Here is a 26744-nt window from a genome sequence, read left to right on the forward strand (position 1 = left end):
CGTAATCGCAACGCAACTCGTGAGGATGCAAGAATTTATTTTTAGGATTGAGGGAAGAGAGAGGAACACAAAGGCAGACACAGAGAGAGGGCTGTGCACTGGATAACGAGGTGGGTGGGCACATGCGCTCCCACTCTTTCCCTCCCTCCCTCTCTCTCTCTGTAGCCTACTGTATAAGTACAGATGATGGAGACCCCTTCACACCGCAGTTCACTTTTACGCAGTGGAGATGAGCGCTCGGATACCGAAATCCAACCCGGCCATGAAACTGATAGTGGTGAGTACACATGAGTTTATTCAGCTTCTTTTTCTGCTTGGTCCGCTGAGTCGATCTGATCCGCTGGAGCACAGGGGGACATTTCTTACTGAAGGAATGACATCTGTTTTGCGAGACATGGATTATTAGTGCGCTACATACGGTTCAGTTTCAGACGCATGGTAATCAGCTGGGTAAGGGCACTCGCCTCAGTCCAGATATATTCTCCCCAAAAAGATAGACATTGGCTCATCACGTGTCGCGCTCCTTCTGTCCAACATGAGTCTGTGCAGGTAGTTTGATGTTAAGCTCATCACGGGGGCCACTAATCAGTCACCTCTGTCCCCTGAAATGCAGTCAGTGTTTTAGATTTGACATTTTAGTGGCAGCTGATTCTATCGAGCTTGTTTGCGGCATCACTGGCACAATCCTTTCTAGGTTTAGACATGAGGCATGATGCCCTGTGAGAGTTCATATACTTCATGCTCAGTCCTTACACAGTACCTGTTTTACTGCTATTCAAAATGGCATGTATGTGTGACGCACTTAAATGCACATTAAGGGAAACTTCATCCACTTTGTTAGTTTCAAATATTTGCATGACATTTTCATTTGGGAAAGATATTTCTGTCTAGGCTTTCTGCTGTGGGAAACCAGCAGGGAATGGAGGGAAATACACCCAGTTTATGCAGAATGTAGACAAAGTAGCACCTGACAGTATAATGCAGTCCCATTTAGCAGCTCTGCAGTATAATCTTGCACAGGTGATATAAAGATTTGTTATAACTGTACTGAGATATTCTACTTTTTGGTGACTCCTGAGGCTTTTGTAGTGGATTATGTCATATTGTAAGCTGCTATAATTATGTGTCCAGGTGCATAGTACACATGTGTAAGGGCTATACAATAATGGGAGCTTTTCAAGATGAATAAAAGGGAATCACTCCAGTTTTAAACTATGTTTTATAATGGCAGTTGTTTGCTTTTGATGATTAATGGAGCTCATATTTCTTCCACCTTTTTATCCGCTGCCTTGAATACTCACAACCCACAAAATGGACATACAAACAAGATCTATGATTTCCATCAATGGCTGAGAGTTTACTTTAGTTCACATTTCATTGCTTTTTCTGTGGCACGTTTGAAATGAATGAAACTCAACACTCTCAAAATAGAGACGTAGCGTGTTGCCAGCAGATGGTGTTTACTGTGGGGTTGACGTTACACTAATTTGTTCTACAACGCTTCTCAAGGGATTTTAAATTTATGCCTTCAGGGCTGGAGCAGTTATTTCCTTTGGTGTGCTTTGCATGCTGTGCTGTGTTGGGGCCTTTGCAGATTTTGCATATGTCCATGCACAGATGTGTATCTGGGCAGAAACAGATCATACACTGTAGCAACAAAACACTGGTCCCACTATCTGTCCTCGTGGCCTGCGTGTGTTTGTCTCTGTGTGTGCGTGAGAAAGAGGGAGAGATCCTTTGTTGTGAAGAGCATGGTCAATCAGTAATTTTGTTTGTAAGATGTGTTGCTTCTTTGTGTAAAGTAGGTATATACAAGGCAGTAAAATCCAAATGAATGTGTGTGCGAGTGTGCTTTCTGACACCATTTAATGTGATATTAACCACAGAGTATTTCCTCCACTGCAGCACAGTCTGCACTCTACAATTTACCTAAAATAGGCAGCTATTTTGTTCTCACAATTTATGACGTAGTGTTCCCGTGTTTATCCATCATTCAGTTAGTCAGTCGGTCGTACAAGCATCTATTTAGCCAACTAATGAGTCAGACGTCCAACCACTCAGTCAGTCTCCACTGTCAGCATCCAGCCAATAAGTCAGTCACCACCACTCTGGATCCCCAGCACCTTTCTGCCTGTTGATCCGTCTGACAGCCAGCCACTCGCTCTGTCTGTTTGTAATTCTACCTTAAAGGGACACTCTGCAATTTTGTCTTCAAAACATTGTTTTGGCTCCGAGATCCGACAGTAAATGCACCTCTTGCACCTGTGCGCTCTTCCTGTCCTCCTGCATGCTCCTGACTCATGTGGTTGCGTTCTGTCTGCTGCAAACACACACATTTTTCTTTGGGTACTTGCCCAGGATGATGTCAGTGGAACAGACGTGGAAATTGGACAACATCATGTTACGCTGTCAGTCTTTTTGTGCAGACACATGTTTCAAAGTATAAACCGTAGTGGAGGAGTGAGGCTCAGGGGCAGTAAAATAATGCAGCTGAGATGTGTCCGTCTGATCAGCAGGTGGTCAACCAGCCGTCCAATCAGACAGCTAGCTATAGCCTGCATGTCAGCCATCTATCCATACTAGTAATCCAGCCACTAATCTCCATTATCTCCCGCTATTATTATCTCTCATCTGTGCTCTCTTTATCTTTACGCCTCCTCTCCTTCACTCTCTGTTATGGCCGTTGGCATTAGCTGCACCAACTTCCCTAAACCTCGCTGCAGGTTCACACGCAGGCAGGAGAAGCTACAGAGAGGTCACTTGGCCAGACTAACTCGGGTTTTTTTCTAGACAAACACTAGAGAAAGGGTGAGGAAGTGAGTGTGACAGAGGGGGGAGGGAGACGTACAGAGAGGGTGTGTGAAAGTACAGGATCAACATGTTTTAAACAAACAAGCACAAACGTTTATTCAGAGAGCAACGATTACCTGTGGAAGTTGCTTCCGCACACTCTACTTCCCCTTTTCCATCAACAGTAGTACTGATAGCAGAAGCGTGTATGTAAGTGTGTGGGCGTGTTGTGTGTGGCACAGTTGTGATGAACTCATTGATCCAGTGTGTGTGTGTGTATATATCACTGAGTGGTTATCACACAAAGAGCCAAAAGACAATAGGCAAAAGAGATAGAGCTGTTAGTGTCACGATCACACTCTGATCCTTATCTTTCTTTTATCTCGCAAATGGATGAGTCATATTAAAAACAGCAACACTGACCTGATGCAAATATTTGTAGTGAAGGTTTTTCTGACACAAGGTATAATGTAACATGAGGAGAGTTTGATTTAGATCCTATAATGGGAATATTTTCACTGCTTTACCTTGTTGCAGACAGCCTTTTCCAACAGGGAAGCCCTTAACAGCTCCAGTTTCCCTCTCTATGCTCTCGTCAGACTCACCAGACTCCATTGAGAAAAACAGTAATTTTAACTCACTGAACACGGGAGCTCCTGGTCTACCCCTGCCTCGATCAGTCAGTTAGTTTGTGTTGTTGTGTGACTCTGGTGAATCTGAACTAACCCTTTTAAACACCAAAGTCACACAATAACGCAAACTAACTCTCATATCAGGACCAGCAGCTCCAGTGTTGCAATGTTAAATTGCTGTTTTTTTCAAAGGAGTCTTGCTTAAATGACAGCAATAAACGGCTTCAGTTACCTACCAGAAATCCCTGTCTGACGGCAAGGTATAGCAGTGAAAATATTCTAAATACAGCATACACTTAAACTTGTATTTAAGTTTTGTAGGTGGGCCTTTTTTAGGGGGCTAAAATACGTTTCATTGCTGACCCTGTCTGCAGCACTACGTTGCTAAGCTTCTGTATCTATGAATAAGTACCTTACACTCTACAAACACACTTCAAAGGATCTTAACGATCCCTTTAAAGGAGCAGTGTGTAGGATTAGGGGCATCTAGTGGTGAGGTTGCAAATTGCAGCCCACTGAAAACCCCTCCGCTCACATCTCCCTTTCCAAGTGTGTAGACAACCTACGGTGGCCTTCAGGTAACATAAAAATGTGGCAGGCCTACTCTAGAGCCAGTGTTTGGTTTGTCCTTTCTGGGCTACTGTAGAAACATGGCAGTCTCTGCTCATTCTAAGGTAAGGACAACAGTTTCATAGTTTCAAGTTATTATAAGCAAATGAAAACATAGTTATGAATATTATATATCATTTTTGCCAGTAGATCTTCCTATCAGCAAAATGTACTTAATATTAAAAGTACTTCTTATACAGCAAAATGATCAAATATATATATGAAATTATTAGATTGTCAGTACCTATGCATTAATGTTTTAGTTGTATGATTTGAGCTAGTTGAGTTTAAACTACTGTATTTTATACACAGTAGTATGAAGTTTAGTGCAGTGGCACCCAACCTATACGGGTTAGGCCACCTTCAAGTGGTTCCAATAAAATTTGGGACGTCATGAAATGATTAAAACCTCTTATACTACACATATTTGAAGTCATTTGCTGGAATTTTCTCTAATCTTGTGCTTTTTTTAGTGAAATGTTGCATATAATTTGACATTTTCGGGCCTTAAACAATCCTCTAAATGAAACCATGTGAGATGCTTCAAGGAAAAATCTTAAGTGCGCTCCTTGAATAAATGTACTTAGTTACAGTCCGCCACTGGCTACACATACTGGATAGTTTTTCTCTATTTGTTTCAAATGAGTCATTATTCTGAAATCCCGGACTTCGGGAAGTCAACTAAAAAATCTTTCTGCTTTCACTGATCAACAATAAGGCTGCAGTTAATAATTATTTTCATTATTGATTAATCTGCATATAATTTACTTGAATTTCTTAAAGCTCAGCAAAACCAGCAAATATAACATTTGAAAAGTTGGAGCCAATGGAGTCTTGACATTTTTGCTTTACACAAGTTTAATCAATTAGCAAAAAAGAAGCTGATTTATGCTCTGTTTCTTTATTTATTCACTGACTAATTGTTTCTGCCCTGGTCAACATGACATGGATGGTTTACAGTACAACAGCAGGCTGACTGGGCTCAATTAATTGACTGTACAGAATTAAATTGGCAGAATTACATATGTCAAACATGTGCTCACACACATACGTAATTCATATTTCCAGCTGCATATTCAAAACTAGAAGCACATTGTGTTTGGGATGATGAGATATGAAGTAAACATAGCGTGCATTATTGAAAATGTCAACATTGAATTTCATCAAAAATGATTATTATTGATTGTGTGATGACTGACTTCATGTGACGCAGCATGGCAGCATATCTGTCTCTGTCTCTGTATGAGTGGAGAAGACAAATTCAATATTCACAGGACCCTGCAACACACACACATGTGCACACACACACACACATGCATACACACACACTTCCAAGAGCTGGAATCCCCCCTCAGACCACCTGCGTTCTACAGTTAACTGAAGCCATGTGCCTGGTGGATAAGCTGGTGTAGTGTGGTTTGGTCCCTTTGTGCCATGGCTCTTCTCCTCATGCCATGAATTTGAAACTGACCTCGGGCTCTACACGAACTCTGATTCTCCTCTTTCTCCGCGTTTCCAGTGTGCTCCACATTTACTGTAACATAAAGCCTGAACCCTGTCCATTGGAAGATATTTAAATGCTGCAGCTAATTTGTTCTGGAAGCATTTTAATATTTCCACAAACAAGACAAAGGAGGGTCACGTTTACTGTTTCAGAATGTAATTGCGATTGACTGAATTTGGTTAAGTTGCTGTCTGTCTGCATATGCTCGTCTTTGCACTGATTCCTTTTTGCATTTTACATGTTTTATTTTTAAATATTGTAGGCGATATGTCATGATAAAGCTGCCTGACATGCTCTTTTTGGACAGTATTTACTCAATTCACAATTAATGTTATTCATTTATTCAATCGTTTTTTACCCGCCTATTATCTGTAGATGTTACTCTCTTTACAAGCTCATATGGAAAGCATGTGTGATCATTTAAAGGCTATTTCTGTCAGGTGTCTGAGCTCTGTAGTTATGCTGCTACAGCCCATCTGTCATGCAGTTTCAACAAAGAACTCTGTCATCATTACACTTGTCAGTGGATATAATTTTGACAGCAGACAGGTCATAGAAGAACAAAAACCTGGCATCATTTTAGAAATTATGTCATTGAATATAAGAGATATTACAGGCGTGCCCAGCCAACAAAGTGATATATAAACACACTGTGAGCAACCACCAATAACATCAGACTGGATTTTTTACTGTGTCTCGCTTGTGCTGCCTGTTGCAAGAAGTCCGTCTCCGTTTGTGTATCGTCCCACTTTACAGACTGGAATACACTTGTTTGTTTCATTCAAGAGGATAACATCTGTTAAAAAGCACATGTTCTCTGTTAAAGACTTGGTAAAGGTCGTCTTTGCTCCGCATAAACACAAGGTTTCTCTCAACTCACTTCAAATGGGATTTACTGGCATCGATTACATAAGCAAACTGTCAGATGAAGCCAATTTAACCAGTATAAATATGTAGTGTTTTTTTTTTATTTCAACCATTATTTATCCAGCGGAAGGCGACTTGATGCTTTTTCCGACAAGCAGCTTCACACTCCATCAGTTGCAGTAATTTACATAGCAGCTGCCCTGCCTTGCTCAAGGGCGTCCAGCTAAGGGAAGGTAGAACATTATCATTACCTCCGTACCTTCATCCATCCTTTCCTCCTCGGCTGGCCGTGCTCCACGTAGGATATGCCTCTCGCTGAGCTTAGCTCTGATGTTGTTAACAGTATAATTATGGCTGTCAGTGGCCCCTAGCTGCTGTGTAATTTGGGTTTCCAGCGGTCGTCCATGATGTCGTCAGATGGCAGCTTCTAAGGCGACAAGGAGGGTTAAAAGTTCAATATCTCTTTTAGCTGCTGATAGACGGATTCACACACACCACAGGACGTCTCCCCAATAAGTTAATCCCTAAAAAGTTGACAGATTTTCTTTTCCTCGGGAGCAGAACGCTACTGAACTGGTTGTTTGGGAGAAAAAGTGTGGGTTTGCCTGACACTGATTAATTTAAGACATTGAACATGTTTATCTAAAACATTTATATGTCTGAAAGGTTTGGCTTAGTTTAGTGATTGATTTTAGTATGAACAGCTTTTCTTTCTTGGTTTAAATAGGAAATGATAAAAGAGTTGATAACAGGGAGCAAAGGTATTACGCTGGATGTATGATGTACAGTGACTTAGGGTGCAGTATTTCGTGTTTTCACTTATTTCAAAGTGACTTTTAAATCTGATAAAGCAGAAGAGAAATCTCTCAGCTGTCATTTTATTTATCCTACTGAACATTACTGTCTCTTACTTGCAGTTGCTCTGCACTGTGCTGTATATTGTAGCTGGAGTCTAGCCAAACTACTGTGCCGTATGAAGGATGTGAAAAACAATAGGAACCTGATCACTTCCACATGTGCTCGGGCTCATTGGCTCTTGTGACTTGAGATAGTCCCGTCCTGCCAGTAAACTCATCCTGACTCCAACTCAAGATTAAAATCGAAGCGACAAGTGTAACCGTACCTAGATTGCAGAGAAACCCCAGGTGACCCTCTGTCGGTCCTTCAGTTCGCTCCACCCTCCTTGTTGTCTCTACATTGACTGGATATAGTCTCACAGCTTAAAGGAGCAGTGTGTAGGGTTTAGATTTAAATATATTTTTATAAGTGTGCAATCTCTGGAAACTACTTGTTGTGTTTTTGTTACCTTATAATGAGCCCTTTTTATCTAGTGAGCAGGTCCTTTTCCAAGGAGCCTCTCACGTGCTCTGCCATATTTCTACAGTAGCCCTGAACGGACAAACCAAATGCCAGCTCTAGAGAATTTTTACTGTACCTGAAGGCCACTGTCAGTTCTCTACATGCTCGGAAAGGGAGGGGTATTCGGTTGGTTGCAATCTCCGACCTCACCGCTAGATGCCAGTTAACCCTACACACTGCTTCTTTAATATTGTGTATATACACTTCTTAATTTGAGGAGCAAGGCTATGATTATAGGTTTGATTCCCGCTGGGGCCACCCATGCTACAAACAAACAGATGCAGCCATGGTACTGCTCAGTAAGTCGCTGCGGATGAAAGCCTTCCACCAAATGTTGTGCTCAGAGGTCGATAGGTTTTGCCGGGAAAACCGCTGCGCTCGCCATGCTGTTTGAAGCTTAGGTTTCTATTATGGTGTGTAAAACTCATTCATCTATTTTTACTATCTTTTTCAATGACCTCCGTCGCAAAAAGAAACAGAAATAGAAGGTCTTACTCTTTTTTCTTTGCAGCATAGTGCATCATTTTTTACAGTACAGTACAGTGTAATGCAATATTAAAGGGAACACAAATACAGGTACACATTAGCTGTACATGCAGATCAAAGCGGTAACATATGGCAGATGGGGGACACGCAGCTGTACTGCACACACTCATGAACATCAGAACTCTTCTGATGAAAAGATTTCTGCAGCTAAATATTTTGTAACATAATAGTGAATGAAAGACGCACATGTGCACACACACACACACACACACACACACACACTGAAAATAACACTCTTTCTCCCTGGTATTCATTTTGTCTCAAACACCCGTACACACTGTGATTTGTGGTTGCGAGTTTTAAGGTAAATGGCATAAGTACAAATACACACACGCAGGAAGGAGATCAATGGTGTGTAGCGGGTAAACTGTAGAACAGAGTGGGTGAGTGTTTTGTATTCTGATGGTGAATGGGGAAAGCCCAGTAACCTCCAACAGTTCTCTTTATGAACAGCAGCCAGGAGGGGAGACCGCAGAGCACACAGACCAACACTGAGGAAGAGGATAATTGGACACCGACAAACATGCACGTACACACACACATGCAACAGCACACACATTCCTGCATGTGTGCACTCCTGCACGCACATGCACGGGTTGTGTTGTTTGTTGCATGAATTCATTCATTTTTGAAGATGCACAAACAAACATGGTGGAAAGCAGAAAACCACATAGAAGCATACACACACATACACACAATGCAAGGACGGCCTATTGTTAGTTTGTCCAAGCGGTGAGGATGTATCCCTGCCAACGGGAAAGTCCGCAGAGCCAATGGCTGAGGGACTTCAGGGTGGAAGGAGCCAGATGTGTGACATCTGGTCTGCATGTGGCCTCAACCAGCTGCATGGCTGCATGTCAAACATGCTCACCAACTGATATCTTGGATTTTGGGCCAAAGCTTTTCAGTTCCTGCTCAAGCGATGATACATGGGCTTGTTTTTGAGGCAATAGCTACATTTGTCCGTCTCTGAGGCCTCGCTAGCAGCCACCCACTTTACAGTGTGTCCATATGGACGGGTTTTTCTTAGAGGGGGGAGAAGATATATGGGTGTGGTGTGCTCTTGCTGCAGGGCGGTATTAAACCGCTGTAGATCAGCGCTGAATCACGTCAGATGCTTTTCAGCTACAAAGCGGCCTATCTTACAGAGCTGCTGACAGGGGTAGGAGACTGCTGGTGAGGTCAGAGAACACAGGACTCCACAATTATCATCTATAACCCTGTGTCATTCACTTTGTTTTAATTTAATATGTGCAGAACGGAAACATCTGAATTCGTTTTAAAGCTCTGGAAAACCATTAAGACTTTGAGAAACAAAGCCAAAAGTGCAATGAAATAAATATGATCCTTTAATCAAACTTATAGTGAGAATAAAATCACGCTCACAGCTTTTAGCATCAGGATTTGAGGCAACACAAAGGGATGATATTACCCCCGTGCAGTAATTCATGAAGCTGCTGCTCAATTTTCTCCTCGAACTCCCCGAACGGCTCTCTATAAAGCAAAGGAAATCACTTTAGGACTGTGTATCCACCAGGAGCTTCAACTTTACAGCTCTGACCTTTCTTTCAACTCGTTCCTTACTGGAAGCTTTGGGTTGGCAAGTGCTCCGAAATATGAAAAAAAAATATTTGAACCTTTAGCCAAAGAGGAGCTGTGCACGAGATGGGTTTCATTAGAGACTTTGTCGCAGCTGTTGACTCAGTGTACTAAAACCCACTTTCTTTCTCCTGCAGCTCTTCACAGCTTCTCTCTCCTGGGCCTTCCAGCAGCAGGACATACCGCCAAAGTACCAGTACCGCGACCCTGTGACATCTGACCTCCTGTTGTGCGACCAGTGTCCTCCTGGCACGGCCGTGAAACGACACTGCACTGCTGACACACCCACAGAGTGCCAAGCCTGTCCAGAGAGGCACTTTGCTGAGAACTGGCACTGGGGGGACACATGCCAATACTGCACATCGGTATGTCTGAGACCAAAAAGTTTCTTTGGTTTTTCTCTTCAGACATGTTTCTTTTCTCCGTGCATTAAGGAGTGTGACTGTAGTTTTCATGAGAACCGGCAGTTTTTGTAGTGTCTCCTTAAGTGAATCATCCAAAACTGGCTCATATCACAGATGTTGAAATTCAACATCCCTTTAAAGTTTTTATCTGCCCTTCTGTGATTGTATTTTACTTTCTCATTTGATGCATGACTATACTGTTTGTTTACATCCTGGCAAAGCATCTGTAATTGTTTAAACCAGTGTTTCCAGTTTAGTAATTCTCATTGAAAAAGAAAGTTTTAATGGCCTCATTGTGGTTGTGTGATCTTCCTCTTGAGGTGTGTTACATCCCTTTTCTAGTACGCCAGTTATATCACTTTATTTATTTCTGTATGGTAACGACTGCTTTTGAAGCAGCAGCATAACACACACCATGACATAAATAAATGAGTATGCCCTCTGTTCATATGTGCACATGCTGACTGTGGTTTGTCGTGCTTAGGTGTGCAAAGAGAGACAGCTTGTGAAGCAGGAGTGTAACAGCACCCACGACCAACTGTGTGAGTGCGCTCCAGGTTTCCACCTAGTGGTGGAGTTCTGCATCACACACAGTACCTGTCCACCTGGCTATGGAGTGGCAGCTTTAGGTAAGACTGAGATTAATATTACATCATTATTATTATTGTCATGTTATTGTACAGTGCTGGCAGACTGCTTTTGTTTTAGAGAGGATATTTAATAAAGAATGTGATTGGTTATTTTGTGGGTTTTCTGTCTATCCGGTCAGCATGTGAATTAAATTTAAAATCAGAGTTGCCGATTAGAAGTAGGTATCCGTACTAAAACCAGAGAGAATTAGGAATGCGGTCAGTAAGAAGAAGAAGAAGCACTGGCTAAGTTCGGTGAATAAAAGTCCTTTTGCTTCAATGTTATCACTTAAATTGAAAAAAAAGTAAGAAAAGCGCAAAGAAACCCATCACTATGAATTTTATATTTCCTTTAACCTTCTAGTCTCATGCTTGACTCTTTCACTTCATGTCAAATAAGGTCAAGTCCAGATATGCTTTACCAGGAAGTGAACCCTCACGCTGTGTAAGCAGAGACACACATCAGTTACAGATCAGCATTTTCACATTAAGATGTCCGCCTTCTTGTATCACTGAAAGCTCTTCGTCTTCCTCTGATTCTGTGAATCAGATCAGTTCCAGATGCAGATGCCTCTTTTCGCAGAAGCAGCTTTTGCCCTTTTTTTAAAAAAAAAAACTGACTGACTCTTTCCAAGAATGCTCACTTTCTCCGTCTTTCACACAAACAGTTTGGTTTGATGCTGGACGGGTCTGTAAAAGTGAAAATATAGAAGAAGAGAAATATGTTATGGCAGCCTAATTTTGGTTTGGTTCTGAATTGTCTGAGGGGGTGGCACCGTGGTGTGGTGGTTAGCACTGTCGCCTCACAGCAAGAGGGTTGCCGGTTCGATCTCCGGGCACTCCGGCTTCCTCCCACAGTCCAAAGACATGCAGATTGGGGACTAGGTTAATTGATAACTCTAAACTGTCCGTAGGTGTGAATGTGAGCGTGAATGGTTGTTTGTCTCTATGTGTCAGCCCTGCGATAGTCTGGCGACCTGTCCAGGGTGTACCCTGCCTCTCGCCCGATGTCAGCTGGGATAGGCTCCAGCCCCCCCGCGACCCTCAAGAGGATGAAGCGGTTAGAAGATGAATGAATGAATGAATTGTCTGAGGTTCCCTCCTTATACCCGACTCTTTCTAGCAGAGAAATGTCGTATGCATACACATGCCATATGTGTGTGTGTGGGTGCGTGTGTTAAGAGAGAGAGAGATCATAAAACACACATTTATGCCTTTTTTGCACTTCCACACCTGGCCTGCTCTGAGTTGGGGCAGTGTTGCCTGCAACTTCTGAGTGTTATGAAGTTACAGTCTTAATGCTGCAGCACAGAAACACTACATTCTGTCCTTATTGCAAGGTGATTGCTGCTCCACCTGGCTTAACCTTTGCTAAGGAGCTGAAGGCATCAATGAGTCCAAAGTGTCCTAATTCTGTACTTTAAAATTACATTTTAGCAACTATCTCTAATCACACTTAACAAAACAGTCTCAACACAGGTCTTCTACTTCTTTATCTAATCAGACACTGAACAGTTGTAGCAATAGCTTGTCACTTGAACTAAAAATATCATTAATGAAATAAATTATGATGGTTGGACTGATTGAAAATACCCGACATGATTTACCGATTTACTACTACTACTACTACTACTAATAATAATCTTTATTTGTACAGCACTTTTCAAAACTTTTGAACATGGGCTAAAACCATGTGGCAGCTTTACTGTCAGATTTACTGTAAAAAAAGAAAAAGAAAACAAAAGCCTGTTTTAGAGTGTTTTAAATGAAGACACTGAGTTTGCTAACCTATGTTCCTCACATAAGCAGATCCACAGCTAACATAAGGAAATTTAGAATGTATGTTGGAGTTAAATCCTGTTATAATGGGCTTGGGTACTTGGAGAAAGTTGTAGTTCCGATGACTGGGAATATGTTGCATACTCTGGAAGGAAATTGCGTATGGAATTTTTTTTCCCATGAACTCCGTTATTTGCAAATACAGTATTTTGTAATTTTTAAAGAGCATAATTTAATTCCATTAAAGACTAACTTCTGTCACTGTCATCACCGTGTGATGAATATCCATCATATTCCATCTTGTCATAGCTTCTCACGCCATGAGGGCATCATTCTGCTGACATCATACAATCAGTTTCATCTGCGTTTGGTTTTAAGCTATACTTCCTCATAACCCTGCATGTACAGAGGTTTATCTGTCAGTTTCATTTAAACTGAGTCAAGTTGGGTTTTATCTGAGTTAAGGAAGCTGACTAATTCACATCTGTTTTAAAGGCTGCTTTAAGTCATCTTTAATTACATACTGGTCATGTCAGCGCCATTCACATTCTTGTGTTCTCTCCTCCTAGAAAAGTTCATGTTTAGTCATTATAATGAGAGACTTTAATGAAATAATGACTCAAAGGGAATGAGGACATTTTTAAAAATATGAGCTTGTATCTCAAATTAATGAGCTGTTATCTCAAATCTATCTTTTTTTTCCAATTAGTTTTATTCTATTTTATTCTATTTTTATCACACTGGCAGAAATGGGCCCCCTGACTCTTGACCACGATACCTGATCATAGTAAAACATATATTGTGGCTTCTACCAGAGATAATACTAAACTGTATGTTCTGCAACAGCGTCAACCTTAAACACATTTAAAATCAATCCTAACTGATAAATCTTGTGGGAAAACACGCCTCATTTTTACAAGTCAAGCTCAGTTTCAATAGCTGTTAATATAACAGTTGTTTATGACTTTATCAATTAAGAAATGCCAAAGGGGTGACTAACTGTCTGTCAATATAGCATGACCTGACATGTCTTGTGCGTCATCACTTGTTCCTCCTCATACATGAGTATGCATTTTTTATCATAATCGTAAATCATAAATAAAGAGGAAACGTTAAAAACACAGTTTGTTTTGTGTCAATAAAATGGAATAACCTTTCCTCTAGATTCCTGAAGATGCACTTCCTCTTTGAATTCACTGCAACTCACTGTGGCAGAAACCTAAATATATTGCTCTAATGGATTCACTCTTGCAAGAATAGAAGGGTTCACAACCAAATTACCTTTCAAACACTCACAAAAAAATATTGTAATGGTGGATTTCTACTCTAAATGCACCCATAAATCAAATTAAAAAAAATCAAATATTTTTGTGATGAAAATGCTTTGTTTTTGTATTCCAGTGGATAAAAAATCTGAATATGAGAAACCATCTAATGATAATAAGTAGTCTAAACAGACCTTTTATCAACTACAACATTTTTGTCATATTTGTCATCACTACTCAGAATATCCTTGATTTCTGAAGTTTCTCCAGAAAACAGTAAGTTCAAAAGCTACTGAGATACATTTGATCTGTATTTAATCAAATTACAAGCTGATTGTATTATAAGAAAATTGAATCAGATGGCAGTAATTGTAGATCTAGACATCCTAGAAAAGTTATGTCCACTGGAAGCATCTGAACGGGTTAAGCTCGTAGACGCCTGTACATTAATTAGACTAGTACTCAAATCTCTGCATGTGTGCATGCAATGTGTTTAAGAAACACTTTTCTGGCTTTGAAGAATGAGAGCAATTTTACTCAACAGACTAGAATGCCCCTAATGTCTCCGTAAAACTGACCCAACTATTACATTCCCTTTAGCACAGAGTACAATCTTTTTTAGCACAATGCAGCACCAGACGCAGTCTTGGCTAATTATTAAGCCAGATGCAACCAAGGATGTCATTATCACGGTGGATATCTGACCTGATAATTCCTGCAGATTCTCTCCTTGATGCGTCAGCAGTGATTGTGGGCAGCTTAAAGAGACGTTGATGCTGAATTTCAACATTCCAGTGAAGAGAATCTGATATTTCTGCTGGAACCGCAGAACAAACTGGCGCAACACTTCTCATGATCTCATCTTACACACGAGACCAGATTCCAGCCGCTGCTTAGATAAAACAACATTTTCCGTGGACTCTGGTTATTATCTGACCCCTGCGGCGTTGACCTTGCTCTGTCGATGACACATCTTTTTCCCAGAAATTCCTCTAACGTGGATCTTTCAGCAGACCTGAAAGTCCATCGACACTCTGCAGACATGAGACAGCATTTCAGGGGATTCCCCTTCCTGAAGGACTTATTATGTAATGCCTTGTGGTTTAGACCTTTCAAACCACAGGATGTTAGAAAACTGACGGTCCCGTCTCCCAACAGTACATGCCTTTTATGACTCCATTCCTTTCGTCTTGATCTCCAGATTTGCCTGTTTCTAGTTGTGATTCATTCTCTCACTCTGAACGTGAGCTTTGAAATCTTTCTAGCTGGTTTGCCTGTGTTTTTAGTTTTATGTATCACAAAAAAAGTGGAACATAATTTCCAAGAAACAACTAATAAATGCACGGATGAAACAAAGTGATGTTTCCTTAACGTAAGGGTTGCAACTGACAATTATTTCCATTATCATTTTGTCTGGTAATTATTTTGTTGACTGATGGATTATTAATATTATTATATCTATGAAATTAAATTAAATCAATAAAAGATCGAGAAAATGCACTGAAAAAAAAATAATCTAAGTGGATGTAAATGCAGCATAATTAACTCTGTTTAAAAAGATGATTTTGTATCTGTACATAAATATGTCTATTTTAAAGTTAATCTGCGTTTGTTCAATGCACAAGACATTGTGCATTTTATTTCTTGATGCTTTGATCAGCTACAATTCATGCAGCAGGTCATTTTGACACACTGAACTGGGAACAGGGAACCACTGAACCACCGATATAATGAATATTATAACAGTATCAGTAATGGTCCCAAATATACCGAAGATCATAATATAAACTGTAAGTGTCATCAATTATCTAATTAACCCTGTAAACAACAAGTAATTACACTGTCAGAAAAACAGCTTAAAATCATTGCAAAATACTAGTCTTGCTTGATCTACATAATAGAATTAAGTTGACTTTACTTTGTTAATTTTTTTTTTTACGTACAAAAGTTACACAGCTCATACACAGACTAATTCTGCTTGATCTACATAATAAGATTAAGGTTAATTTATTTTTAAATTAATTTCTTAAATACAAAAAGTTATGTAGCTCATACACAGACTAGTCCTGTTTGATCTACATAATAGAATTAAGTTGACTTAACTTTGCAAATTTCTTTTTACAAACAAAAGTTATATAGCTTATACACAGAGCAGTCCTGCTCGATCTACATAATAAAGTTAAGTTGACTTTACTTTGTAAATACCTTCCTTATATACATAAAGTTACATAGCTCATACACAGAGTAGTCCTGCTTGATCTTCCTAAAAAAATAAGTTGACTTTACTTTGTAAATTTCATTTTTACAGACAAAAAGGTATGTACTTTATACACAGACTAGTCTTGCAAGATCTCCATAATAATCTAATGCAAAAAGTTGTCTTCATTTTTTTAAGAAGCTCAAGCTAGATGTTTTTATGAGCGGGTCAATAAATAACTTGTTTTGAAGAAATCTAATAATTTAAAGACTTGTTTTAGAATTGAACCTTTAATTAGCCCGTTGATGTCCCATTGAGTTTTGAAACCTTTTTTCAGGGGAGACCTGGCCAAGATGGCAGCATTAAAATTTGCAAACAAAACAGATGGGAAAAAAAAGACTTACAAAAGATAGTAATGTTAAAATAAAGGTAAAAGTGGGCTAAGACCTCGCGCAGAGTCATTTAGAGTTTAGAACGATCTTGAATCTCTCCAGGGAGTTGTTATTATTAGGTTCACTTTATCATAGGACAAAGAAAAGGAGGAAGTTCTCACAATTTAGTGGCTGAAACTGAAAGGTTTTAATCATTTTTGCGTGAAAAATGATAATAAAAATAGCTGCTAATGATTTTTTTGTCAATCAATTAATTGACAAAGCCATTCAGCTCTTCATTGTACAAATAAGGATGTTTTTTCTACCATACATTTGCAGCCAATCCTGTCAATTAATTAATTCCTTATATGTAGACAGCTGAGCTAGCAACTCTGCGTTAGCTGACATCTAAACCTATATTTTATGGTGAAGTGCTAACATGCTGATTCTGCGTTCACAGAGGAAATTCTGAGAAAACGAAGATTTATGTCGGCATATTACAATTACGCCGACACATTCTCATGTACTGTATGTGCTTTGTCACCAGCGGTACAGGAAACATTAGCTCTCTGCTGTATGCATATCCGTCAGTGGTTTCATGTTTTATTGCTAAAGTGTGAAACTGTGCCACAACAGAGGAAAACTAATCAAAGGTTAAATCAGATAAGACGATGGCTCGTCCTCCTCCCACGCACTTTCACTTCTACGCTTCAGAGATAAAAAAAAATAAAATGAGGATGTGATTACAACACTAGTTCCACTGCATAGAAATCGTCATCGTCATGCGTGCTGCAGGTCACATACCAGAAGATCTTAGAAGGTTTACTGTAATGTCATGGTGGTATGATTAGAACTTGTTGAAACATAGTAAACCGTCACTGTAAGTGGAAAAGAAGGTTTCATGTGTGATGAGCTGCTGGGTGAAAAAAAAAAAAAGGTTACATTGTGACCTTTAATGACATTATGACATCACAATGTCTCACACAATGTCTCACACAATGTCTCTCACAAATAAATAAATACTATTGAATTCTTATCTAACAATCTCATTTAAGTCACTAATGTTGTTACCTGATCTGTTAAAGTAATTTACATACATTATGAAGTCATTCAAATGTTTTAAAGTGATCTGATTATCTCAGACATACAAACAAACAAAAGCTGATGTTCTAAACTCATTTTTTTTATTGACAGTTTTGTATACATTTTCACTCATGTGAGTCAATGTATGCGGTTATGTATTTCCCATTCAAAAATAAGCCATAGAAACTAAGGAGGCGTTGTAATGTCGTTGTCTATGAGTCATTTCCAGAATCACTCAGTCATCTGTCGTCCTGATGCGTTGTCACATGTCGCTGTGGTCATAGTTCCTGGAATCACATCATCTTGATGCTTTGATCAGCTATCAGTTCATGCGGCAGGTCATTTTGAGATGCTGAAACTGCTTAGATGTGTAGGATTTAGTTTTTATCATAACCAAGAGAACAATCTGTATGCCTGTTGTTTTTTCATAATATAATAAATTAAACTTGAACTGTATAAATTCTGCCACATTCACATTTTCATTCATAAAATCAATACATCATCCTGTGTGTATCCCCTCTAGGTACACCAGTGAGCGACACCGTGTGTGAACATTGTCCCGCTGGTCATTTCTCCAGCAGCGACTCCTCCACCGAGCCGTGTCAACCCCACAGTAACTGCTCCAATATGGGCTTGAAGACACGGAGCTGGGGGACGTCCACTTCAGACAGCCTCTGTGGCCCTCAGGACAAGACGGCAACACTGGAGTGCTCTCAGCATCACACTTTGTGCCACACTGGTGAGCCATACACACTCTGCAGTGGGAGTTAATCACTAATTGGAACCATGTGGGAGGTTTTAGGACTCATGCAGGCTGGAATCAGGGTCAGGGATGCACTGATATGACTTTTTCAGTCCTGATACCAAAACCTGGGCTTTGGTTATCTTAGAATTAGACTTAGAAAACTTTCATATCGCCAAAGATGCGATTTGTGGTGAAGCAACATAAATAATAAACATAATGTAAGCACAATTAAAACAGAACAGAACAAGACAATGAAAATCCATGATCACAATCTGTCAATGAATAAGACATACATTGCACATCCCCATATATTCCTCCCAACCCTTACCTTACAGTGCATGTTGCCTCGGCATGGCTTGTTGAGTTGGGTAATTGCCATAGGCATATATGACTTTGTAGCTCAGTTAGCTCTGATCTTAGGATATCTACTGTAAAACTTCAATTAATATCCCGGGCTATTATTTGCTTAAATCACTGAGAAATCACTGAATTTGAGGTAACCAACAACCCGCTTTTATACATCTGAAGAACCTCTAATAAAAAAATCAAAAAAAGAATTGGCAACCAGATCAGGGGCCATAGTCACGAAGCTTCCTAGTGCTAAGAGTTGCTCCTAGTGACGAAAATTGACACTTCTGAGGAACACGAAAGTTTCCGCTGAAACATATCAAGTTATGTAACATCCTCTAACATGTCTAAGAAAATTCTTAGAAGTTGTGATGTTTCCTCAGAATAGGTTCTTGTAAAGATAAAAGTTATTCACAAAGCATGCTAGACCTTAAAAGAGCTCATAAGGTGAAAAACTGTGAGGAGTAGAGAGAGGACTTTGAAGTGGCTTAAGAGCTTTGTAAGCAGAGGAGAAAATGTTGGAAGGAAGGAGAGGAAGGAAAAATATCCTCCAAACACTGGATGACAGTGAGTAAATGAAATGCTGCAGATTAGATCATGCAGGAATAATATTTGTGGTTGATCTCATCAGGGACATGCACACATTTTCCACCCAATGCAATAATGCCATAACGCCAGATATAAAATGATCACAATACTGAGATATTTGGAGAACTTTAAAGATGCAACAGTGCAGCAGTGATGACTCAAGTCTGTCTGACCCTTCCATCAGCAGGGTGATCACATGAGCAATTAACACTTTCATAGTCAGCAGTTCATTTCATTTTTCACTGGGTGTCCACACCTTCAGGCTCACAAAAGGGCATGTCTGTGACAACCAATCACATCTGTTAAAAGACAGCATCACACCTCGCAATGGGCTCACTAAGGTAAAAGTTCCTGTCCCTTCCTTAATCAGAGTTGCTCTGAGAACTTTCCCAAATCACAGCTAAGCTAGGACTCCTTACTAAAAGTTTTTAGGCTAAGTTAGGAGCTCTCTGAAGGTACTCTCAGAATGTTTGTGAATATAGCCTCAGGCGTCTAGTTGAAACAGGCCTTTATTTGTCAAAATGTGTAGCCACACCAGGCTAATAAAAGGGACTGGACGTTTAATTGAGACTAGGCTTTTAAATGAAGTGTTACAGTAAATCTGCAACCAGAAGGGAGAGTCTGTGTGTCTCCAGACAGACCTTGACTTACTTTGCTGTCAGCCTGGTCAGGTTCAGGTGGCACAGATCGGCCCGCTGCACCCCATTATCTTTAAACAATTTTTCCTAGTTTGTTTCTGTGACTAATTTTGGAATATCCATACCAACATACGAAACAAAACCAAAGGATGCTTTGTACAATAGAGAACAAATTTTATGCTCTGTGTGAAGTAGTTCAGTTTTGTAAGAAAATACATGCGCTGTTGGCCCTTTTTAGAAATAGAATCGACACACTGATCCCAGGAAAGCTTGTGGTCAATAGTAAGTCCAAGGTAGTCGATTTCCTCTTCTCTAATCTTACTTAGAGTGGGTGGTGGGGGATTGCGCCTAAAATCAAAGATCAGCTCTTTGGTCTTGGATGTCTTCAGACTGACATGTGGTGCTGATCCATTGTTCTGAGTCTGGCTCTTCTAAAGCCATGCCGAGGACCAATCTGATAACAGTGTCATGTTATTTAATAAGCTGTATGCCTCGCTGTGTGGAAGTGACTGCGGTTAGTCTTTTATGTGTAAGGCAACACCAGTCTTGATTTAAGCATTGCTTTACTAACTTTGCAAAACAACATGTAATAAATATATATAAAGATATAAATGTACTGTATTGTTGGGCCTGTTCAGTAAATCAGTCAGCAGCAAAATCTTTAAAATTAAGAGGTAGAGATATTGCCTAGTTGCTGTACAACTTGTTGGTTTGGCCAACAGGAAATACCTCCAGACAGCTAACATCTTTGTTGTTAGTTCCTCTGGCTATGCAGTCCACCAGGCGCGCTGCTGATGCATGACGCAGTATGTGACATCTAATCAGACGGAAACATACAATGGAATTGAATAGATCACATTGTCACTGTTACCTGATAGCAGCTCTCTGCGTCAGTATTGGCCTGATATCTGAAATCAGTATCAGATCAGTTCATCCCTTATCAGGGTAGAGGTTGTTTGTACACTGCACACACAGAGAAAATGCACGCACACACATGCACATGTGATGATGTTTTTGAGCAAACCTCAATTGTCAACAACCTACAATCAGCCAGAGCTGAATTATTTCAGACATTTGGTCATTTTCATTCCTGAAGGCAGGGGATTTCCTCGGTCAGGTTCGTTGTCCAGATTCCATTATTTTTCCGAATTCTTGCGTGTCTGAAAACCAACACAAGAGAGAAAAGCCAAAGCGAGGGGTTGAATGGGATGTTTATGCCACTACTGTCATAATGACCCCATGATGGATCAATTACACCATTAACTGTCACATCCTCAAACTACAATAACAGAGGAAACTGAGTCAAGCACATAGAGACACAAGACGAGCTGGTAAGTCTTTGTTACTCACACTTTAAATATGACAGATGCTGACAATTAATTTGAGAGGAGAAGCTTCAAATATGACACTGGATTCCCAAAGCCGGAGAAACCGCAGTCACTGAAGAACACACACATACAGATGTAAAGACCCTGGCACACTCGTGTACACTCTACACTGCACTTAGAAGGAAACACAAAGCTGTTGTCCCTCAGGGAGGGTGATGCTCTCCTCAAACATTCATTCACAAATTGTCTTCCTGCGGACTACACAACCACAGATTGTCTGCAGCAGATCCTGGAACAGTTTAGCAGTTTTTTTAACAGAAAAAAAAAAAATTGAAAGCAGTTGGGATTCCCAAAGTTGCTACGTGATTTGAAGAAACCACCAGGACGTCAATGTCAATTACAGAGCCAGCCTCACTTAAATTATCCAGACATCAAACAAACAAGCCTAATATCCTTTTCACATTAAACTCAAAATACTACACCAACATCGGTTATACTAAACTTTTGTTTTTTCATTTACTGGTGTTCCTCATGTTCTGCAAGGCAATCAGAAAATATTTTCACACAGACGTGAACACAGAAAGGTTTCATAAACGTATTTAAGTTGTAATTTCATGTCGACAGTTTCACATCGTCTTCAGCTTTGACTGTTTTTTTGCGTAACATAAAAACCCAGCTCTTCGCAAAATTACACATTTGCCTCAAAGGGAAGGCCCACAAGCCCTTGGTTAGGTGTTTGCGTGGTGCAGCATTGCTCAGCAGCAAAGTGCAGCATGTGTCACCTCCGCTCACATAGGTTTAACATGCAGCTCTGGTGCTGCTCTGCTTCGTGCAGGGCAACACAGACGGGCCTGGTTTGTCTGACTGATGTCAATGTTGGTTGTGTTCTCTCAACTGAAAGAAAGCAAATCTTTGTTTCTACTGTGGCCAAATTACAAGCCAACAGTCTGAACACACACACAAACACGCGTAAGCAAATCCAGACATATTATAAGCTGATGGGACTCTGCAGAGACCAAAGCATGTGATTAGAATCTATTCTGAACATCACATGTGCACCCCAAATGAAACCTCAATGAAGAAAATATTTAGATTGACTTGGTCATCTGTCTAATTGTATTATGTTTCCACCACTATGAAGCTGTTTATTGTGTTATGTATGATAACGTTAAAAACCACCCTTCAATGAAAATCATATTTTTTACCTTTACATGTCCATACAGTGTTTTTTATATGCTGCAAGACATATAAGTGAAATAAGCAGCCAATGCTACAGCTGAGCATGTTCGCCTTGGAACAAGGACAGTCTCAAAAAATACAGATTCAAACAGCCATAATTTGTTACATCACAAACGTACAGAACAAATCCCATCAACTTGTGGGGTGGGGATTTCCATATCATTAGCAGAACGTTATGGGTAACAAGGGGTATCAGAGAAGAAGCTAGGTGTAGCTACGTATCAATATTTTGCAAGCTAAGATTCGATTTCATTTCAATTTTGTCAGACCTAGTGATCTGGAACAAGGTTTATCTAACATCAGCAACACATTGTAGTCCAGCCGAAGGCTCATGCTATTTATTATCATTACGTTTCTTATGTCTTACGTTAAGCTGCAGACGAGTGGCTGAGGTGTGAGTGGAGATAGAGGCGGTGACTAACTTTCATATTTATTAAGGGCACAGTAAAACATGAGCAAAATTTATACTGGTGAATAATTAACTTTGGTTTACTCAGCCCGCCAAAATCATCGCCACAACCAATAGCAAAGACTCATGTGCAGAGGAGACGCTGATTTTCTAACCAGCTGATATTGTATAATATTGGTCATAAAAAATCACACGAGAGATGCTGCCTGGTGGCAGTAAGTCAGGAGTCAAGCATGAAACATTAGAAAGTGTAAAAATGTACCTTTAACATTTTAATTTAGTATTAGCAGGCTAGCTAAGATAACATTAGCTAGCAAGTTAGCCTTCCATGTGAATCACTTACAGCACTGCCCACATTCAGCACAAATCTCGCCTCGGCCAGTGAGGATAGCTGCGGTCGCTCATGCGTGACTGTGTTCTAAGCGAGGCAAAGGTTTAGAGTTACTTCTGAGTCATTTTAAGGCATGTAAAAACCTCTAAATATGCAACTGTGATGAACGGAGATGTAGGGGTTTGATCGATGCCAGTAGAGGAACTTTAATAAAAATGTTTTAAAGCCCACTCTCCCTGACCGTCTCTCTGTCTGTCTCTTACAATCTCTTCCAGATGTGACCCTGTGTGAGGAGGCTGTCTTCCAGTCTCTCTCCTCCCTGCGACTGTCCTCAGTGCCCCTGGAGCGGCTGTTGGAGAGTCTTCCCGGGCGGAAGGTGGATCGTAAGAGCCTGGAGAGGCTGAAGAAGGCCTGCTCTCCCCAGCAGCAAGTCTTACAGCTGCTGCGGCTGTGGAGGGAGCAGAACAAAGACCAGGACAAGATGTATGGCATCATACAAGGTACAAAAAAAGAGAATCTGCATTTATTTATTTTTAGCCAATCATTCAAGTCCTGCATTTGTGTATTAATGTTCGAACCTCGTCCCTCCAGGTGTGAACCACTGCGAGAGAAAAGTCTCCCGCTGCAACGGCCTAAAAAACCTGACGCTCGACGACCTGCTGAAGGTCACCAACAGCCTGCCGGGGGTCAAAGTTCAGCAGGAGGATGTCCGGGCCGTGGTCTCTACCTGCCTGCCCAGGCAGTACATCCTGCAGCTGCTTCACCTCTGGAAGACAGCAAACTATGACCTAGATCTAGCCAAAGGTCTGTCTCACAGTCTGAGGGTGCTGCGCAGCCAGGGGGCGCCACGCTATCTGCTGAAAGGCCTGAAGAAGATCAGCCGCATCATAGGAACCACCTCTGCGCATAAAATGTACGAGAAGATGTTTGTTAGTATGCTTCACGATGAGTCGTGTTTTAAGGCTCATAAGCCATTAAATGAATAGGGGTTTGGAAGGTACAAACAGGAATACATGCCATCTAAAACAGACACTAATGCATTGTTCAGATAAAGAACACACAAACACAAAACACTTAGTGAGCAGGGGGAGAAATGTATGTGAAAGAGTAACAGACATGGGTAACATGATAACGTCAGGTCTTTAAGATATTGCCAAATGATATCAAGCTATGCATATAGTGCCTAACTGTAACGTAAGATGAGGAGGTAAATTCTTCTTTGTCTTTCTGATTTTCTAGCAAAGCCCGATGCCAAAATAAGGACATTTGGATTAAATGCGTTGCCGAGGAATGCAAATAACTTCACCCTCAGTCTAAAGCATCTGTCTGCCGTGATGAATCTAAAAAGGGGTGACGATAAAGAAACAAAAAACTATCAAGCATCTGTGTACTCCAGGCAGGACAAAAGTAAAAATTTGAAAGAAAGGTTTCCTGGGAACTTTTTGACCGGAGTCTGTGAAAAATAAAAAACTATTTAAGATGTAAATAGCACACTATTTTATGGAAGATAGGCTGGCAGATGTTGTGTTTTTATTATTATTATTGTTGCTTTCTCGCTGATTGAGAGGAAGGATTTGGTTTCATAATGAAATACATGTATTTTCTACAGTTTTCCTTTGTTTGTTGGTTTGTTCTGGACTGCTGGCAAGTAAAGCTCATCGGATTTCTTTTTTTTAAAGTGTCAGCTTTATGAATGTACAAAGGAGTGCAATTGTTTTCTATTTAAAAAAATAATAATAATTTTACTTTCTGAATATGTAAAGGCTTGTTTTTATTACTTTATCAGAAATACTGGATTCCAAATGCTGCAAGTTCATGAAGTGATATTTGTGTTATATTTTGTTTTATCACTTTTATATTATTAAATGTATGATCTGTATTGTATATATGCCTGACTGGTCCTCTTTAAGCTCGTGTAACTTGTGAACACTAATGTCAAATGATCTGATTAAAATCAGTTTGTTAAACTTGTTTTGTTTCTTCATACATAAGCAACTGGATGTGACCTATGAAATGAGACGATGAAAGATTTTCCAGCTGCTCTTTATTACTCACATGATGAAAGGGGCGTATCCAGGGAATGGTCTGAGGTGGCTCTTGGAGTGGCCACCCCATTATCCTCAACTATGTTTGGCTCTCTGCCCGGTTAGATGCCGGACCTTAGTTTGAACCATCCATTTGACAAGCAAACCTGACTTTTGTTTGTAGGTGCAATTCAGCCTTCAATGAGCCTGCTATAAACCCAGAATAAAGCCCCTTCCCCACTGCACAGAAACCAACTTACACCCGCTAACATCTGGCTTTTGTATTTAATGGGAAAGGTTACAATCAGCATTCACTCAACAACAACTGTGCAGTAGTCACGGGTATTTATCGGCTCCAGCTCGGTCGGCTTCAATCAGCAGGGATGGAAATACGACACCCGGGTGGACACGCTAATTTTAGCCCCATTCCCGCCACGTGCAATGACAGTACGCCACAAAATACCGTCTGAGCAGTGCTTGAACATTGCTCCAAAATTTAGTTTACCGCCGAAACATTTTTACTGGCCTCCATGCTGCTTTCTAATGTTGCCTTTCTGTTATTCTAACTGAAAGACATGTACTCATCTGCCCTGGAACTGTGTACACAGCTCTGGTCTACTGGAAATGGGAAAGTGCTCTGTCGCCTACTTTTAACCGATTTACCAGCATTTAAAAAACCTGCATACATGGCCTTAATTTTGGTGAAAAAGGGTATAAGAGGACAATTTTTGAGTGGAGTGGTCGCCCATGTATGTCGAGAAGACTCTGGGGAGTCCTTGCTGCTTGAGTACACCTGATACACATATGGCCACTTGTTTTCTTTTGTATGTAAAATGCTTTTGGAGGTACAATTTTTTTTTTGAGTAATAAAGTTTGGAAGTTTTATATTACATTTGTATGGTGCCACTCTTTTGTGTTGGGATTAGTAGGTGTATTTAAATTGTAAAACACTGGCATGTAACAAACAGCAAGATACTGTAATGTTAGTAACTAATTATGCAAGAATTATCAGTTATTGTTTGTAAACAGTATCGCCAGCGAAAATGAAGGCCAAGCCCAGGTTTACTCTTTATCCTATTTTTTCTCTTTTCTGTAGTGCTTTTTAGCAGTGGTCCCCACCTTTTTCTAAAGTCCCAACCTCACCAGAGACCTGTACTATGAAGCAGGATTTGAAGTTAGCTTGGTAACTTCAGGGTTAACTGTGGGCTCCAGAGCAGGTTATGTTTAGAGTATCTGATCACAGTCTGTCAACACCCCGACTACTGACCAATCAGATCACTGAAGAAAAAAAGTATGCATGGACAAATGTCTGGAGTGACAGGTAAAAAAGAGTAGCCTATATATTGTTATAGGTCAGTAGAATCATTTCATTATTCCAGGGATCTATTTCCACTGGTTCTAAAAAGGAGCTTCTAACAAACAGAGAGATTGTTTACAACACTAAACACATGATTTTAGGT

General features: G+C 40.3%; 1 protein-coding gene across 2 annotated transcripts; it reads left to right on the forward strand.

Annotated features, from left to right (window-relative positions):
* The first annotated feature begins 159 nt into the window (after nt 1-159).
* On the forward strand, nt 160-25530 carry LOC126391777 (tumor necrosis factor receptor superfamily member 11B-like). 2 transcript variants are annotated; one of them, XM_050046712.1, is made up of 7 exons: nt 160-277; nt 10044-10271; nt 10795-10939; nt 18158-18373; nt 23536-23760; nt 23852-24173; nt 24500-25530. In XM_050046712.1, the coding sequence occupies exons 1-7, from the start codon at nt 230-232 to the stop codon at nt 24558-24560; spliced, it is 1245 nt and encodes a 414-aa protein (XP_049902669.1). In that variant the 5' UTR covers nt 160-229; the 3' UTR covers nt 24561-25530. The 2 variants fall into 2 exon arrangements, with proteins under 2 accessions (XP_049902669.1, XP_049902668.1); XM_050046711.1 differs by having other exon boundaries at nt 23852-25530.
* Nucleotides 25531-26744: the final 1214 nt, after the last annotated feature.

Source organism: Epinephelus moara, chromosome 6 (genome assembly GCF_006386435.1).
Source record: "Epinephelus moara isolate mb chromosome 6, YSFRI_EMoa_1.0, whole genome shotgun sequence".
In the NCBI taxonomy this organism is placed as follows: Eukaryota; Metazoa; Chordata; class Actinopteri; order Perciformes; family Serranidae; genus Epinephelus; species Epinephelus moara.

Bases quoted from the DNA above. Each gene is read 5' to 3' on its own strand.
- LOC126391777 (XM_050046711.1), top strand. From the start codon at position 230: ATGAGCGCTCGGATACCGAAATCCAACCCGGCCATGAAACTGATAGTG. The intron at 10,940-18,157 runs GTAAGACTGAGA...TATCCCCTCTAG, and splicing joins CTATGGAGTGGCAGCTTTAG to GTACACCAGTGAGCGACACC. The intron at 18,374-23,535 runs GTGAGCCATACA...AATCTCTTCCAG, and splicing joins TCACACTTTGTGCCACACTG to ATGTGACCCTGTGTGAGGAG.